Genomic DNA, 19002 nt, shown 5'->3' with positions numbered 1-19002 from the left:
ATTAGAGCGCGCATGGAGGCTTTCTGGCAGTCGTTCTTCCCGCGAACCATACGCGACTGGAACAGAAAAGGGAGGTAATGACAGTGGCACGTAAAGTGCCCTCCGCCACACATCGTTGGGTGGCTTGCGGAGTATAAATGTAGATGTAGATGTAGATCTCACAAGTCATCCTGCCTTTGTTCTTCTCTGTCTGCCAAACCACCTGTTCTGTACTGCAAGCATTCCTTCATGGTGACATTGCTGCTGCTTGCAACAAGAAAAGAATAATAAGACCCACTCTCTCTCTGAATTTAAAAATAAACCTAGGTCGCCACCTACAGAATAAGGGTAGCAGAAAACAAGTCACATTACTGTCACTATTACTCGGCAAAGAGCATCCAACAACAGCAGTGACTGAAACTTGCGACCAGGCTGGGAAACCTAGTTGGTCCTGTCACAGTCATCATGTCTGTAACCTGCAGTTGTTGGTGGATGTAACTGTAGCAGATTAGGAAAGAAGCTCCAATTAACATTGTTTCCCAGCATATCACTTACCTGCAAATATTTGGTCCCAGGCATCGCTCTTGGTTTCTTACTACAGGTGTTTCATTGCCTAGTAAGTAATTGATTTACAAAAGGGGCTGTAGGGTAGCTACTGACAATGAAGGTCAGGAGAATCTGGAGAAACATATATTCAAAAATGAACACATATATGACAGGTAGCCCTGTCACAAGTTTCCATAAACTATCACTCACAAAATGTAGCCGCTGGATGAGCAATAGATTTCCTATAGGACAAGTTGAAAGTACACACGTTCGTAGAACAAAAAGAGCTTTACAATAAAGATTGGTCCCCAGAGAGAGCACAGAGCTAAAATAGCAGGTATCACAATAACAGAAGAAACTAACCATGGGTCATGCTTATTATAACAGTAACAGGGTCAAAACAGCTTACCACACTACTGTACATGTCAATCTGGTACATATGTAGTGGTAGTAAAGTGGCAGTCATTGTAATTCCAATGTGTTTACTAACCCTAAACATCACAAGTGATTTGCAGATGACTAACATTCCAAAGGTGATGGCAAGCAGTAGCCACTAAAGGAACTAAGTACCATACACTGAACCTTGCGATGTTGATGCCTCTAGAAATTGTAATGGAATGGTCTGGAGAGCTGCTCCTCAGGTTAATTAAATACTCTGTCAATGAGCTGCTGTGCATCTCCTTATAGCCAACCTAACAGTGGTTGAGAGATGGAATGATTCCTACTGTCCTGGCTGCCTGGATTGGCCAAGTTCCAGCCCTCAAGTTGGGTGATCTGACCTGGCACAAATTCTCAGAATTGTGTGTCCCTCCATCACCATGTGGCTTCAATGATACTTTGAAATAATGGCCAGAAAACCAGATTTTGACATTTTAGGAATTATCTATGTTAATTAGACAAGAAATGTTAAATTTGCCATGCCTTCTTCAAACGATGGTCCTCTTTGTAGACATTACCTGGGTACTTTCTGTGGACTTGGCAAAATTAATTTAGCAGTATCAGTTCAGTAATTAGGTTTGATGAATTGTTAATTAATGAATCAAATGGTCTCAGTTATGTATCAGTTTACACAGAATTTTATTTCGGGTTCAAATCTGTGATCAGAATTAAAGAATTAATTTTATTACTCTCTCTTCTGTTGTGATGAGGTCTGGTCTGGACAGATGCTGTGGCCTTGCCACATGCATTTTGTGCTTGACAAAGTCACAGTATTACAAAAACAGTACATGGTTCCTAAGATCCATATATTCAGGAGATACTCACACACCAGATGATATTGGAAGAGAGACAGCAGTGCCAGTCAGCTGCACAGCAGGCACCCATCGGTGTTTTGAGAAAATGTTGCTCAGAACCTGATGAAATTGCTCCAAGAGTTTGAACAATTCACCAGCTACAACAGTTGGATTTGCATTTTGTGTTCAGTAGATGTGTACTTTTACTTGGACAGAGCAGCCAAATAGTCATTCGAGAACAACAAAGAGAAGCCCAGTAGTTGAGCCAAATTTTAGGTCAAGCTGAAGAAAATGTTTGGTGTTAATGAACAACAAGTCTTCTTAGCGGACAAACAATTGAAGAACAAGGCCACTTGTCAGGGAAAACAACACAATCATACATACAGAACATTTTGGCGCCATGCAACATCTTTAATCAAAATAGGACAGAAGTTGACAAAATCACACATTTGATAAAAAGGGTGACAGGTGGTATATACCAGTTCTTCTGGTAGGGGATATCATGATGTAGAGGATCTCATCAGAAGCCATTGAATCAAGGAAATGCAACAGAGGAGTTGAATGACAGAGGTATGATCAGCTGCTGAAGTTATGGAAGACCACCATGAGCATGCCTCTCTCATATGCTAGCTATGAAAAGAATAGGTACAGCAGAATATGATGACCAGAGATGTTGGACCATGCCCACAAGAGTTACCTGCCATGACTGTCCACGCATAAGTTGGGAGGTAATGGAGAATGTGAAAGAAGAGGTGTATCAATCCACCAAATGCATAAGAAAATGGGTTGAGCAACTCGGACTTATGCTGCAGCTGTCAAATGAAAACCCATCTCCTGACCATTGCATGTGTAGCTTCTCCACCAAGTACAATGTCCCACAGGAAAATAGATATTTGAAGGCCAGAGGACAACACATTGTCTCTGTCCTGCCAGCTTGTCTCTGCCCTGCAGTACAGTTGTCAAGGTGCTGTTCCCCTGTCATCTTCATGATGAAGGAGGTATCAGAATTCATCATATCATGCAACGCTCTGCCACTATGCCAATGTCCAGTGCCAATGGTCATGTACCCATTTGAGTAATAGTTGTCAATGTCATGGTGTTCACATTGGTATGTGCATGGGTTGTCAGCCGCAGAGGCCCTTCATTAGGGGTATTTTGTGCACTGTGTTTTCAGACACTCTTTTCTCTGCCCAGCATTAAAGTCTGATGTTAGTTTCACCACAGTTCATTGCGTGTCCTGTTTTACTAGCATGCCCAGTCTATGAAGTCTAACATCTGTAATGAGGGGTGGCCACTGAAACCAACAATGTCAGGATGTGGTTTCTCCTTGGTTTTGTCACATGTTGCAGACACTCACCACAGCACTCCTTGAAGACCTGACAAGCCATACAATTTCCAACATACTTGTGTTGAGCTTCTGGGCCATTACAGTCTGCCCTTGGAAAACTCAGATAGACTGTGCACCTTCCCCATTCTGTACATGGATGGCACACTCACTGATACTACATGCACTGTGCGTGTGTTTGATCAGCAGTCATTTCTCACCAGGTGACACTGATATTGCTGGGATGTGTTTATACCAACAATAATTCAGGGGTCAAATGTTCTGGCTGTTCAGTGTACTCAAATTAGCCAGTGCTCATATAGTGTCACTGGCTGAACGACAGATAATCTGGTAGGAAGGGGAGAAGATGCTGCAAAATCACATCACTCAACCTTGAGATTGTTTCTGGTCATCTCATGTGGTCATGGTGAACAAAGACAGCACATGATGTTCCTGTGTTGACTACCAACAACTGAACAAAATCATGAAGAAAGATGAAACTTCCTGGCAGATTAAAACTGTGTGCCGGACCGAGACTCAAACTCAGGACCTTTGCCTTTCGCGGGCAAGTGCTCTAAAGTGAAGAAAGATGTCTATCCATTGCCACTCATTGCTAACATCATAGACTGCCTGAAAGGGGCAAAGTACATATTTCTCAACTGTGGATGTGGAGAGAAGATACTGGTAAATCAGGGTTTATGAGACTGACTGGGAAAAGCTTGCCTTCATAACTCTTGACAGCCTCTGCGACTTTAAAGTTATTTCATTTAGACTGTGTAGTGCACCAGAATATGAAGCACAACCTGCTGCAAAATCTTAAATGTTTGGCATCTCTGTGCCATATGGTTCACATTGTCATTTTTTGAAAATATTTGAACTACATCTCAGCCACCTGGCAACCATGGCAAAATGTATTCAGACTGCAGGCCTGTATCCCAGTCCAAGAAAGTCCCTCTTCACCATCCAAGAAATAAAAATATTGGGCACTTAGTGTGAAGGTGTCATTCCCAACCCCCCCACCCCCCAAAAAAATCACATATTTTCTGACTTCCCAGTACATGTGTGTTCTGAGAATTTTTCTTGGAAAGTGCACATGCTACCAGCGATTGGACTTTTGTACCAAGGCATGTACATTACAGTAACTATTGTTGCAAGATGAGAAATTTTCCTGGAATGAGGTGCAAGAAAGCTCTCTACTTGTCATTAAGGAGGCAATAACTTTTCAGTCCTAGCATTGTAGTAAGAGATTGTTGAAGCAGAACTTTAAACTGACATTGTCAGTTATGATATAAGTGCAGTTCTAGTGAAAATTCAAGAAGGTGACTAAAAGGTGATAGTTTATGTTTGCAGAGTACTCTATAAGTCAGAGGTGAAATACTCTACACATGAGAAAGAGTGCCTTGCAGCTGTTTGGGGCATATACATGTTCTGGATTTATTTGTTGAGCCAATCATTCTTTGTTGTGATACACCACCATTCTCTATGCTGGCTTATTAGCTTGAAGGATCCATTTGGTTGACTACAAAGATGGGCACTGAGGCTTTTGAGGGTACAATGTCACAGTGGTATACAAAATTGGATGCAAAAACAAAGATGCCAATTGCCTTTCAAGTAATACTGTAGTGGAACACAGAAGTATGCATGAAATCTGTCATTGCCTCATTAAATGGCATTACTATTGAACAGAGGGAAGATCCAGCACTGCTGAAAACTGTAGACATCTTGAAGGATCAGGAACTGACCGAAGGAGAGTTCTAATTAATAAATGGTGCATTGTATAAGGGGAACTGCGATCCAGTTGGATTGAAATGGTGCTAGTCATCCCAGCTCATCTACAGCCAGCTGTCTTCAAGTATTTCCATGGCACTCCAACATCAGGGGACCTGGGATTCATGACAACTCCAGACACAGGGTGTATATGACCTGGGACAACTGGGAGATCCAGGAACAACCCGGGAATTTTTTCATCCGGGAGAAAACCAGGAAAAACCCAGGAATTGTTTAGAATTCTGGGAATTTTTCATTTTTTTCATATTCAGTTAAATTTTTGTGATTTTGACTGGTAAAAACCGATACTCTAACAAAGGATATTGCTGTATTACACTACTGCAGAATAATACTGCAGCAACAAAACATTAACGAGAGAAAAAAAAAATGAAAATAAAACTTGTTGCAAAGGAAATGCGCTGTATACAATGACAAAACAGTGCTCATACAAGCTTCTGCCAACAGAAAATTGTGTCAAAGGCTTTAGGAAGTGTATGCAATGATTCTTAACAACAAATTGTCTCCAATGTGCGTGATGTGACAACTGTTTGAATTAGAATCGTATGAGCAGTTGTGGGTGGGCTCTTGGGCATGCGCAATTGAGTCGCGTATGAGTAGTACCTTCTCCTGCTTCTGGCTACAGCTGTGTGGCTGTATCCAGTATTGCCCCTGTTCGAAAATATTGTGGATCCAGGGCTGATGCAGAGAGCAGTCTGAGTTGTAGTGGGGAGGTGGGGAGTCTCCACATGACCTGTGTTTTATGTTTAGTAATTTAACTGTTTCCTCTTCATTTATTGCTCTCACATTAAATGAAAACAAAACGGATTTCTGTGGCCGGGAGCTATCAAATGAATTAAAATACGTTCGCATAATTATGGAAGGCTAAAATATGTTATTAGTTTCAGGTTTTATTTCCACCTTTATGACAGTCAAGTGTTAATCACCTTGCAGAATAATGAAGCTATTTTTGTAGGTTTGCTAAAGAGATTTGGCTTTTATTAATCATTTCCACTGAGGCAGTCAATTTATTTGAAATGAAGTGTTTAATTTCACACTGTTTGCTAGTTTCAACTGTTTGCTGCATTTCAAGTGCACGTTTTCCATCTTCTACCTCGTATGGCATTATGCCATAATAAAGAACCAAACATGAGATAATACAATACTGGTACCCAAGAAAATTTACATCTGAATCTGGACATACAAATGTGCACTTTAAGCCGAATTATGCATTTCAGAATGGTTAGCAAAATTCTGAAGCTCTTGAAGTATCCTCTACCCTCTGTCTTGTTTCTTTTATGACATAATGCAAGATCTTTAAATGTTTTAAACGTACTAACATACAGGCTTCCTATGTCATAGTAGCTGCGCAAGCACAGTGAGGCCTGTTATCTGGCACTCTCTGGCAACTGTTGAAACAAACTAATTTCCAACAGGTCACGAGAAAATATTGCGAATGGTGGTTTGAAAAGCATTATTTTCAAAGTAAATTTCCCTTTATGCAAGATGAACTACGTGCAAGAATGTACGATGAATTTCTTAAATCACAAAGCAAGCATTTGACGCTCATTTAAAAATCAACTCTTTGAGGATGACCATTTAGAAGAATTTCGAGCCCAGAAGATCAGAAATTTATGTTGTTATTAAAAATCTTACTGGCACATTTGTGTGATGTATCTTAAAGTGTAACACATGTAAAAAAGATCAACATTATATGTGGGAGCTTAGCTCTTCTTCCAGCTTATCTATCTTAAAGACCAATGTTATATGTGAATGCTATGTATATTAATTTAAACCATTAACTTTTCTTATTTGTGTGTTCGCGCTACTTAAGAGTGATCTTGCTACTGACTGACTACATCATGTGTCCTATGCTGTCATCAGCTGGCGAGATCACGTGACGTGAGCTGTGACTGGCTTACAAAAGTGCATCGCAATCTCGATTTCAATGCTTTGGAAAGTGACATGTGGTGTTTGGTGGAATTGTAATATGAAAATATGCAGTGTACATGTTGCTGCACATCAAAGGTCTTTCAAAACGTGACAACCCCCCCCCCCCCCCCCCCTCCCATGAGATTTGTTTTCTAAAGTGCCGGGATATTCTACATCGGTATATAAAACCATAAAACCATGAACATTCAGAGGACTGATGAGTTTTACAGTGCCGGGGAAGAGTATATTGTCACTTAACAAGGAAAAAGTGTATTTTCACCTGGGAAGAAGTGTATTTTTAATCAGGAAATCCGGGAAAAATCCTGGAATTTTTTTCCTTGACCACATATACACCCTGAGATAGAAACAGATGCAGGAATCACTGTCCATGTCTTGACAGGCCTGTTATGCTGTGAGACACTGTAAGGGATGCCAATAATAAAAGGTCATGCTGCAGTTACCTCTGGGGCATCTGGTACCAGTCCCAACTGTAGCAGTGCAATTGTGCTGTATAGGAACTGATATCGATCTCTAATGGAGGTTCTCAAACTCAACAAACAGGAATTGATGGATAATAGTCTGCACTGACTACCTCACTTGCTATGCAGTCACCAAAAGTGCCAACTGCTGCAGCTCCATAAATTTTGGAGTTCCTTGTAGAAGACATCTTTTGGAAGCACAAATGACCTTGTGTGATGATGTCTCATCTGGAAAGATTTTCGAGTCGAGACTAGTACCAAAGATAATTCCATGTTCTGACATCACACATAGAATGATAACTGTCTACCATCCACAGATTAGTGGTCCCACACAACACTTTAATAAAACATTGGCAGATATGCTGTCAATATACATTAATGTAAAATGGAGAGAATGGGGTACTGTACTGCGTCACAAAATTCACATACAGCACAGTGAACCAAGACACTGTATACTTTACACTGTTCTTTCTGCTTCACTGTCATGAGGTCTAGTCAACAATAAACACTTTGTTCCGTCAGATGATACTCAGGATCTCTACATGAAATACGAGTGTTGCCCAGAAAATAATGAACTGCATTTTTTTTATCAGCCGAAAACAATGCTACGAATATGAAATGTTATATATGTATTATTTGAAATCTCCTTAGTGTGCATGCCAAGTTTCCGTCACACCCAACAGATAGCGTAGCTGCAGGACAGTTTCAAAATAGTTTAGGTGATGTGCGTTACAAGCAACATGCCATCACTGAATTTCTCACTACAGAGAAAGAAACACAATATTCACAAATATTCACAAACACTTGTGGAAAGTCTATGGAGCATCTGCTGTCAACAGAAGTACAGTTAGTTACTGGGCATGATGAACCTCTATGATTTGCAGTGGTCGGGGAGACCATCCACAGCTGTCACACCTGACATGCTGCAGCAAGCTGATGTTGTCATTCATGAGGACAGACGCATTATGACTCGGCATTTTGAGTGTGATGAGGAGGTGATTTACACAGTGAATCACTGGCTCCACCATCAGGACAAGGATTAGTACCAACAGGCATGCACGCCCATGTTTTGTGCTGGAGGAAGACCTTAAAATGGGATAAAGATTATGTGGAAAAATAGTGTGTGTAGATAAAACACCAGTCTTTTGTGTGTGTAATTCTCATTATGTTCAATAAAGAGTTACTAAAGAAAAAATGTGCACTGCATTACTTTCTGGGCAACTCTCGTACATAATCACCAGCACCAAAGAAGCAAGACAGCTGGCTCGCATGTGGACACTGGAAGTCCAGGAGAAAGACAAAAGTGCCGTAAGGCTAAGCATTGGTGACTGAGATAGAGCCCAGGAGGCTTGGTATGGATTTTTACACTTGTGTGGACAACGGGACTATGAAAAAAGTTCTAAAGCACTGCTTTTGGTGGTATTATATCCTTTTTCACTACTTGGATGTCAGAAGCTCAACACTGTTTATTTATTTATTTTTATTTATTTAATTGGTCCTGTTGATTACATATTATACAACCAGCATACAAGTAATATAGGACAAGTCAATTGATACAATTACGGTAGAACATGAACATTTATCCATTACATTGCACAGACATTTGTTTATTTAACAAGAACAATTACTTGCAAGCAGTAGTAAAGATTGCATTACGCCAGAAACAGTTTAAGTGGCTGTTTAAAATAGTAGAATAAGTGATAGTGCATATTTTTATGCTACTGACATATATAAGCAGGTAAATTTGCTTCATGGTCATCGTTTGGATTGAATAGAAATTTTAACTGCATTCCTTAAGAAGAGGTTTAAGTGAATACTCAAGAGTGTGGGATACATGGGAGTTCACATTTTCTCCTAATAACATAGATAAATTTACATTTTATCACCACAATTTCAGTTAAACTACAAGTAACAGTATCACACTTTATCTTTAAGGGAGTGCTTTTCTTAGGCAATTTCCCCATTCTAACACCCTATAACTCTAAGTATTCATTCATTTTATAGAAAGTTTGTTTGATGAGGAATGATTGTAGCTTCCTTTTGAAAACCTGTATATTATTTATTTCCTTTTTTATATTGATAGGGAGCTTATTGAAGACATTTATACCTGACTCAGTAACTCCCCTATGTACTTTAGTGAGAGTTGCAGAGCCTTGGTGAAAATTTTTAATCTGTCTTGTGTCATGGTTGTGGATGTTACAATTTTTCTGAAACAATTCCCTGTTGTTGGCTACAAATAACATCAGTGAGTATATATATACTGACCTGTGATGGTAAGTATCCTGAGAGATTTGAAGAGTCCTCTGAAAGATGCCCCATTAGGGACCCCACATATTAGCCTCACTGCTCGTTTTTGTATTCTGAATACTTCTTCAACACCTGCAGCATTTCCCCAGAAGTTTATGCCATAGGAGAGAATAGAATGGAAATACGCAAAATATGACAATAACATTGTTTCTCTGTCCACTAACTGATGGAGAGCTCTTAGTGCAAAGCATGATGAGCTAAGTTTCTTGACCAGCTGATCAACTTGTTCTTTCCAGCTTAGGTGACTGTCTATCTGAATACCTAGGAAATTTGTATGTGTGGTTTCATTAATTTTGTGATTGTTAACATGTATTTCAGGAACTATATTTTTTTATTTTTTGTCAGAAACTGTATCATAATGGTTTTTGAAAGATTTAAGGTTAGGCTATTCACAGTGAACCATTTCTGTACTTGAGTAGAGACTGTCATGGCTGTATCCTGCATTGTGGAATTGGGTCCTTCTACGAGGCTAGTTTTATTGTCGGCAAACATTACTATTTTTGCTCTGTTATTAATTGTGATTGATAGATCATTAATGTAGATCAGGAAAATTAGTGGCCCAGGACTCAAGCCCTGCAGCACCCCATACTTTATATTTCCCCAGTCTGGTTTTAATGCTGTACCTGTCCCCCTTAAGACAACCCTTTGCTTCCTGTTCTGTAAGTATGATCCTATCCAAGTCAAAGATTTCTCTTTAATGCCATAATGTGGAAGCTTTTTTAAGAGTGTGTTGTGATCTACACAATCAAATGCCTTGGCAACGTCACAGAATATCCCCATTGGATACCTTTTGTAATTTAATTCACCTAAAATTTCATCTGATAGGTTAAATATAGCTCTGTCTGTGGAGGAGCCCTTACGAAAACCGAACTGTGTAGGAGCCAGTAAGCCATTTTGTGTAGTGTGACTATAAATCCTATCAGACACTTTTCTCTCAAATACCTTTGAGAACACTGGCAGCAGAGAGATGGGCCGATAGTTGGTTATTTCATCCCTTGCCTCATTTTTGTGGATTGGCATAACTACTGCATGTTTTAATCTATCTGGGAACACACCAGTTTCCGTAGATTGGTCGCACAAATAGCACAATATATAACTGATTAAGTCTGCACATGATTTTAAAATTCTACTTGATATGCCACCGTATCCACAGGAATCTGAGTTTTTGAGTAATTTTATGGTTTTTTTCAATTTCTTTAGGGGTTGTACTTCTGAAATGAAGTGCTACTTTAGATGTTATTTGAATGTGGTTAAGTAGTTCAATAGCTTCTGTTTGAGACTGTTTATTATGGATCACTGTGTTTTCAGCTATAGTGAGAAAAATTTTTTGAACTCTGAGGCTGCAACTTTGTGTTTATTATTGTCAGGTTTTATGTCCCTATTTGTCTCACTTTTTATGATGTGCCATATGGTTTTTATTTTATTTTTTGAGTTGCTATTTTTTTTTCTTAGTGCAACTGTTTGGCCTTCTTGATTAGACTTGTTAGAATTTTACAGTATTTCTTCTAATGTAACTTTACTGCTGGGTCTGTACTAGTCCTCTGTTGTACATACAGATATCTCTTTTTGTTACATGATATTTTTATGCCAGTAGTTAGCCACTCTTTCCTTTTACTACAGGCTGGTATGATTTTAATCTGTCTTTGGGGGAAAGAAGCTTCAAAATGTTTAAGGAATAAGTTGAGGGAAGAGTTGAACTTCTCATTCACTGTGTCAGCCTGGTATACTTCCTCCCATTGTTCATGGCATAAACTATGTCTGAACAAGCAAGTAGATTTGGCATTTATTGTTCTAACATGTTTGACTTGGTTACAACGGCCATGTGCTGTTTTTCTGCTGGCAAGTTTTAGGGTTGTCATTTGACCATCGTGATCAGACAGACCATTTGTTACAGTCTATGTCATCACTTCATTGTAATTTGTGGGATCTAGGAACAGATTATCAATCAGGGTCTTGCTGTGCCCATGTACTCTTGTTGGGAATGAGATCATGTGGAGCAGATTGAAGGTTAACAGTAGTGATTCTAATAGTTTCTGGTTGTTATTTTTTTGTGAGTAAGTTTATGTTAAAGTCACCACATGTGATGACATTACTATTGTTTCTATAAAATTTAGTAAGAACTGTTTCTAGCTGAGAGAGAAATTTTTGAATGTTTCCCATAGGTGCCCTATAAACTGTTACTATGATCAGGAACTGTGTTTTGAGCTCTAATTTGACTGCACAACATTCAAAGTGCTGTTCAATACAGTATTTAGATACATCTGTAACTTGTGACTTAATAGTATTGTGTGTGTAAATTGCCACTCCACCTTGTCTTAAGTTGTTGTGACAGTAGGAAGAACCAATTTTATAACTATTTAAATGTAGCTGATTAATTTCTGTGGCTTCCTCCAAGTGATGTTCAGTTAAGCAGAGCACATCAGGAATAATTCCATCTGTGTCAGCTGTTTCTTGCAGAGAAAGCAGCAGGTCTTCTTTTTTAATCAAAAGACTTCTTATATTCTGATGAAATATTTTTAAACAATATAGCATATCAATTGTATTTTTAACTGGTTCCTTAATGTTAGCTTTCACACAAGTTAAATTATCAAAATGTACAACATTTACACTGTGCTCTCTTCTGTTCTGCCTAAAAAGGTCTTATTGGAGTGTTGACTATTACTGGAATGTGTTGCTGTGGGAAAAAATCACTATTTTTCTTTTCTGTGGTTGGCGATGAAACACATTTTGTCATTACTGTTGAATTTGTAGTAAAACTATTGCCTGTGCTTCTTTCAATTAGTTTTTGTGCTAAAAACCTTTTCCCAAGACTGTTCAAATGAAGCCCATGTGAGGTATGGAATCTTCGACCAACACCACTTACATCTAGAACATTTACATTTTTAAACCGTTTACATATGTCTGAAAGCTGTTCATTTGCAAGTTTGATCTCTCTGTTCACACAAGACAACTGATGTAAGTCGTACCTCTGTGGAATGTTTACATATATTACATTTGTGTGTCCTAGGACACCTCTTTAGTTCTTGGCAGGCTACTGATGTTTCATTACGGTACATGTCATTAGAGCCACCAAGTAGTACAATGAAATCCTTGGATGACAACTTACTGATTTCTTCTGAATGTATATACATACATATTTGAGAGAGAGATGCGCCAGGCTTGATGAATCCTGTTGCCTTCACAGTTTCAGCAACTTCATTTATATGAGAAGCAATCTCTCGACCGTGACTATCGGCAAGAATGATAAGCTTCCTTGGAATACTATAAAGCAAGTCATGGTGACAGATGGTTTTCAGAACAGGAACAGCAGCATCACACAGAATTTGATGTCCTTGTTGAAGTTCAGAAACTGTAGTGCTTTCAGGAAGAGTTAATGCAGCATTCGATGATTGAGAGTGTTCTGTTTGAGCTTCAAGAGTCTCATCGTTGCTGTCTACATCGAGCACTTCAAATCTGTTTGTTAGCGGGATACTTACGGCCCTGTTTAGTATATCGGTAGGCCTACACATATTACACTTCCATGTTTTTCTAAACTTCTCATTTCCTTTCAATGTGCAGTCCACCTTTGCACATTGAAAGTGAAATTTTGTTTCTCATTTTACACATGCTATACCACTTTTTGCAGTTTTCCTAGATTTTTTGCAGTTGGTATCATATTTGTTACTGCTGGTTCTAGTATCATTATCAATTACAAGATCACTGTTTATTTTATACTCACATTGATTGTTATTGGTATATTTGTATTTCAAGGAATGTACCTCTTCTAACAGCATAGCAATAATTTCGACTTTGCAGTTGCTCTTCTGTAGTGCTTTGTCTAGGGCATATTCATTACACCTTTTGCAACACTATAGTTTTCGCCTTGGATCTGCCTTTACACATGTGAAATGGTATACAGTTTTACAGTTTATGCACATTATGCCCTTTATGGCACACGATTTGCAGTAGCAAAGTCTTTGTATTGGCTCTCACGATTTGTAAGATGTGGTACTAGCTCCATGTGTGATTTCAGTTATGCAATTCTGGGCCACACCATGTCTTCCTTCCGAAACTTTTTCAATAACAAAACCTGCGATACACATATTATCAAGATATACATCAATTTTTCCACATGTTAAACACTTTTTAACATTTATGTCAAGTTTATTCTGGTAATGAACACAACCAAAATTTACACTCGGCCCCATCATTCCAGTGGAACATGTCTGTTGTACAGGGAGACAATATGCCAAGGGCTGAAAAAGACATTTTTGCCTGCATCTGTACTCCTATTGGAGCTAGGAGGATATAAATCCCACAATGCTGATACTCAAAGGCTACATTTGTTTGAAATTGATCCAGGGGTTTGGGAGAAGATCACAAACACACACACACACACGCACCACACACACACACACACATGCACATGCACACGAAAGTTTACATTAACAGATTTGATATTTATCTGGAAGGTTGTTGAAATATCTTACGATTGTAATTTCTGTACATTCAGGAATACTTGATAATTATGTAAATACTGGCATCCAGCAATATTCAGTGTTTGTATAAATAGCTGCATTTTCCATCCAAGAGGTCAGTTCTGTGCTGGTTGTACATTGGAGTCAGTACTAAATGTGCTTTTTCTTGTAAGTGTTATGTTTCATTTATGAACCTGCCTTCAGATTTGGACTTCATTGTGGTTCTGATATAAAAAAAGGTACATTTGTTTTAGGTTGTTAACGGTGTAAATTATTACATCCGGCTAGAAGTTTGTAGCACCAACTCCGACAGTGGAGAAGATGATGCCAGTTCTGCTTGCATTACAACAGGAGAATCGGTAAGCGTTATATCATAGAAACATGAAACAAAAACAGTTCATATTTAATGAATCTCCATTTCCCTTCATAATACCTGTGTTCACTGACACCTGTGTTTGAAATTGTATCTCTTTAATCTCATTTTTTCCCACTGTGAATAGTTTGTATGACATTTAAGTTTCATATAGTAAAGAATGTAACTAGCTGAGGCTTGCCTCTCATGCCTTGTATTCTCCCATTTGTAATGTTCTCTGTAGTCTAGTGCATTCAAATTTCATACCAAATCTGGCCTTGCTATACGTCTTGTTACCATCACTGTACTGTGGGTTCATATATATGAATTTAATGGAGTAGACTCTAATCTGGCTTCTCTTTTGTGTTTACTTTTCTCCACTCCATCCCTAATTTGCTACCCCACTCATCTCCAACTTACTGAGCAAAATGACAATAGGGATGATTGTCTTGCCTTATAAGGCAGACACATGAGAATTTCATGACAAATAGGACACAGCACATTACCCTGGATTGAGAATAATCTACTGACACCAAAGGAGGTTTGGTTTGACTCAGAGGAGTGTAGTAAGATCATTGATGTTCAAGTTATACATAATGCTTTGATTGATAGTATCAGTTGCAATCTCAGGGTTTTCTCAAATGATGGACTTGTATATGAGCAAATGCAATCCAGTACATATTGCGGTAGTACTTGTTTAGATGTGGACAAAATATCAGCCTTGTGTAAAGACTGACAAGTAGCTCTTAATGTAGGGAAATGCTAAATTTTTCACTTCAGGAAACATAACTGTGATATCCTTTGACTACAGGATTAATTAGTTACAATTAGTCAGTCATGTCATGCAAATATTTGTGAGTAACCATGTATAGAGATGTTAAGTGGAACAAAAATATAGCCTCAGTAATAGGTGAAACAAATGACAGGCTACAAATCATTGATAGGATGCTTTTATTTATTTATTTATTTATTATTTGTCCCGTAGATCAAATCAGTACAATGGCTTGTACAACTGATATGGGTATAGTTTGTCTACAAATATCTGCACACAAAACATATACATAGCCCATTCTTGCAGGTTGCTCAAGAGGGTGGGACCTGTGTCACTGCAGAAACATAGAGTGTATACAAAGAAGAGTAGTATGAATTGTCATATAGTCTTGTTTGATTTGTGAAAGAGTACAACTGAGATAGTGTAAAATCTCAGGTGGGAGACACTGAAAGAAAGATATATATATCACAAAAACTGGCTTAGAAGAATTCGTGAACCATATTTCAGGAGATACAGTATGGACATTCTTTGGACCTCTACATATCTATCCCAAACTGATTGAGCATATTAAATATAAGCAAATAATAACTTACGCACAGGTGAACAAGCACTCATACAGCCTACGCTCCATCCATGAATGGAGCAGGAAGAAATCTTAATATGAATGAAAAGAATACTCCGTCATACACTTGAGTGATACACAGTGTATATGTAAAATATGAGAAATGCTTTTCTCACCTACAGCGGACCAATATGTAGTGAACAGAGACACATAACAGGAAATAACAGCATTCACACTAGCTTTCAAGTTCTTGCTTTTTTCTTGCAAAAGTGCACACACACACACACACACAAGCGTGCGCGCGCACACACTCCTGTGGACACTGTGAAAGATATACCCACTATTCACAAAGAAATAAAAGCAATGGAAAGCAATGGCCTCACAAAGATAATTGTCAACCTCACTTTTATCAGTTAAGAGCAAGAACAAGCTGCTAAAAGAAAATCATGAAGACTGAATGTTTGGATCATTTTAAAAAGAATGCAGTCAACCTTGTGAACTGGTTTTTTTTTACTGTGGATAACACCTCATGTAAGAAACAAACCCATTTGCAGTCAGTGGCAGCTATTAATTTTGCACCAAAAAGTCAAGTTGATCTCATCTGTAAGAAAGATAATAGGAAGTCTCATCTGGAATAAAAAAAGAGTTCTTCTTGATAATTATGTTACTAAGGGCAAATCAATAACTGGTACATACAACACAAATGTTCTAGAAAAAGGTGATGAAGGAAAAAAACAAAGTAACCCCATTTCAGGAGAATGCATCTGCATATAAGGTGTCCTTTGGCTATAGGAAAGCTGAGGGATTTGGAGCTCAAATTTACCCACCCTATTTACAAGATTTGGCTCTGCTTTCTACCTACCGCTAGCCCCCCCTCCCCCCCCCCCCCTCTCCGCCCTCTCACCACACATACATTACCTGTTGTTGGTAAACATTTATAGATCAATGTAGAAGAAGAGAAGTCATGAAAGTAAAGACTCATACTTTGACTTGCAGATGAAGATATCTGACTGCCTGGTACACAGCCAGAAGCTTACAGTCATATATACTCCATTTTGTTTGTGGGAGTAAAATGCCAGTGGCTGCCAGGCTTCGTTAGAGTGCCACACCAATGGGTATCTGGCTCATATCCATGACAGTAGCTAGTGGTGCACCAAGTTTGACAGTAGCTAGTGGTGCACCAAGTTTTGGGGATGCTTAAAATGCTGCACTCAGCCATGCTCTACTTCGCATCCTCAAATGCGGAGAACATATATTCTGTCCAGTGCACAAGAGACTTCCTGTCTTAACATTACGACCTGACAATATTGCTGTCGAAGGTTCCTGTATCTCTGTTGCATTGGGAAGGTGTCATCTGTAGAAATTAAGTACACCCAAGAAACGTCATAATTCCATGACTGTAGGTGGCCTGAGTGGTTGTAGTATTGCTTCTACCTTCTCAGCTAGAGGAAGGAAGCCCACAGCTGAGATTTTATGACCAAGAAACGTCACTTCTGGTGACTCCATATTGTTCTAGTTATCCGAAGACCTCAAGCAGGTGCTGATGATGTTGTTCCAGATTGGTGGAGAACAACAGTGCATCATCAAGGTAAACAAAGCAGAATGGTAATCTTTGAAGAACAGAATCTGTAAATCTCTACCACATTTGAGCTGCACTGCATAAGCTGAAGGTCATAATCATGCTCTCATATAAACCAAAAGGTGAGATTATGGTGGTCTTTGGTATGTCTCCTGCAGCTTCAGGTATCAGGGTGTTAGCTTTTGCTCAGTCCAAGACAGTGAAAATGGTGGCACCATGTAGCGTGTAAAAAGACCCTTAACAGCAGTATAGGGTATCTGTCAGAAACTGTTTGAAAGTTAAGCCACAATAATCACTGCATGGGTGCCAGGTGCCACCTTTCTTTGGCACTAAGTATAATTCCGATGACCACAAACTTTTAGATGGTCGCATTAAGCCTTCCTATAACATGAAATCAAATTTGGCCTTCGCAGTTGCTAAACGGTCCGGAGCCAAACACTTAGCAAACATCTAGACATACACACCATTGAGAGTCCAACCATTGATTTAATATGGTGCAATGCATCATGGGGTATTCACCTTGGGGCACTGGGTGGCCTGGTCAAAGTCAGGTAGTCCCTCAGTAATGCAACATACTCACCACTGGACATCAGTTTGGCATTGTGGACTGCTATGCAGCATTGGAAGGCGGTGACAGTAAGGCTGGTGACATTGTCCACCAAGCAGGCATTCAACACATTTGCTAGTAGCTGGTAGTGCACCAAGTCTGCTCTGCCTCTGTGATATGGTGTTACAGTCCAATGTTAAGGTCCAACTGTTGAGTGGCATACATTGCAATTGATCAGTTGTTAGTAGCTGTTAGGCAAAAAGCAATTGGTGCTTGGCAATGATGCAGAGGCATACAAGGCAATATACTCAGGTCTGAGCCAGTGTCTACCAGGAATTTGATGCCGGACCCTCAATCGGTTAAAAACAGGCACTTGGAGGATGTTCAGCAGTAAGTTGCACCTACTGCCAACTGTCAGTGACATTTGGGAACAAACAAGACGGTGAACACTTCTTTGCCTGATCACCAAACCAACAATCTTACCAACATATCTATGTGTTGCTCAATTGAGCTGTATGTCTGTCTGTGAGGCAATGATTGCCTTGATCTGCGGTGGCAAATGGCTATCCCATAATGTTCATAGCAAGGTATCCTATACTGTGCCCATGTCAACTTTACTGCGCAGATGACTCAGTTACTGCTATCGCTTGATATTGCTGATCTCTTCCTGTGGTAGCACTTGCCGAATGTGATTATGTGATCTTCCTGGGAGGCAGCCGCATGTTGTATCAGTTCTGTCTTGAGCTTAGTGTATGCGCCTTTCTCAGGTGGTGCGGTAATGATATCTTGTACCTTGACTGCAAATCTGTGGTCCAACAGATTTAAGACAAGGGCAAACTTAGTCACATTGGCCATTTTTCCCATGCAGCAGAAATATGCGTTTTCTTGTGCAAACCAAAGAACAAGATTGTGTGGCCAGAATGGTGGAAAAGGCTTAGTGCTAATCCTGAAACAGTGCACTCTTCAACCATTGCATGGTTCGCTGTGTCTCTGTCACATTACTTTTCCTTCCGGGCACCTTTGGATCACCAGTTGTCAGTGCTTATAGGGGAAATGCTGCCCGACAGTTGTCAGATGTGTTCTATATATAGGAGGAAAAAACTCAGGAATGGATAACAGATTTTATTAATTCCAACACATTAGGCTACTCTCCACTCATAACTCAAGAAT

The 19002-nt window shown here is 39.3% G+C and overlaps 1 protein-coding gene across 1 annotated transcript in view; it reads left to right on the top strand.

The window, feature by feature from the left end:
- The window catches only part of LOC126260640 (uncharacterized), a 564809-nt gene that overhangs the window by 389511 nt on the left and 156296 nt on the right, over window positions 1–19002 (top strand). The window contains exon 10 of the mRNA XM_049957978.1: window positions 14275–14379. Within this exon, the coding sequence (XP_049813935.1) occupies window positions 14275–14379 (105 nt within the window). The remainder of the gene's footprint in view (window positions 1–14274; window positions 14380–19002) is intronic.

Source organism: Schistocerca nitens, chromosome 5, assembly GCF_023898315.1.
Source record: "Schistocerca nitens isolate TAMUIC-IGC-003100 chromosome 5, iqSchNite1.1, whole genome shotgun sequence".
In the NCBI taxonomy this organism is placed as follows: Eukaryota; Metazoa; Arthropoda; class Insecta; order Orthoptera; family Acrididae; genus Schistocerca; species Schistocerca nitens.
Note: the sequence above shows the minus strand (reverse complement) of the source record. Positions and strands in the feature narration are given on the sequence as shown.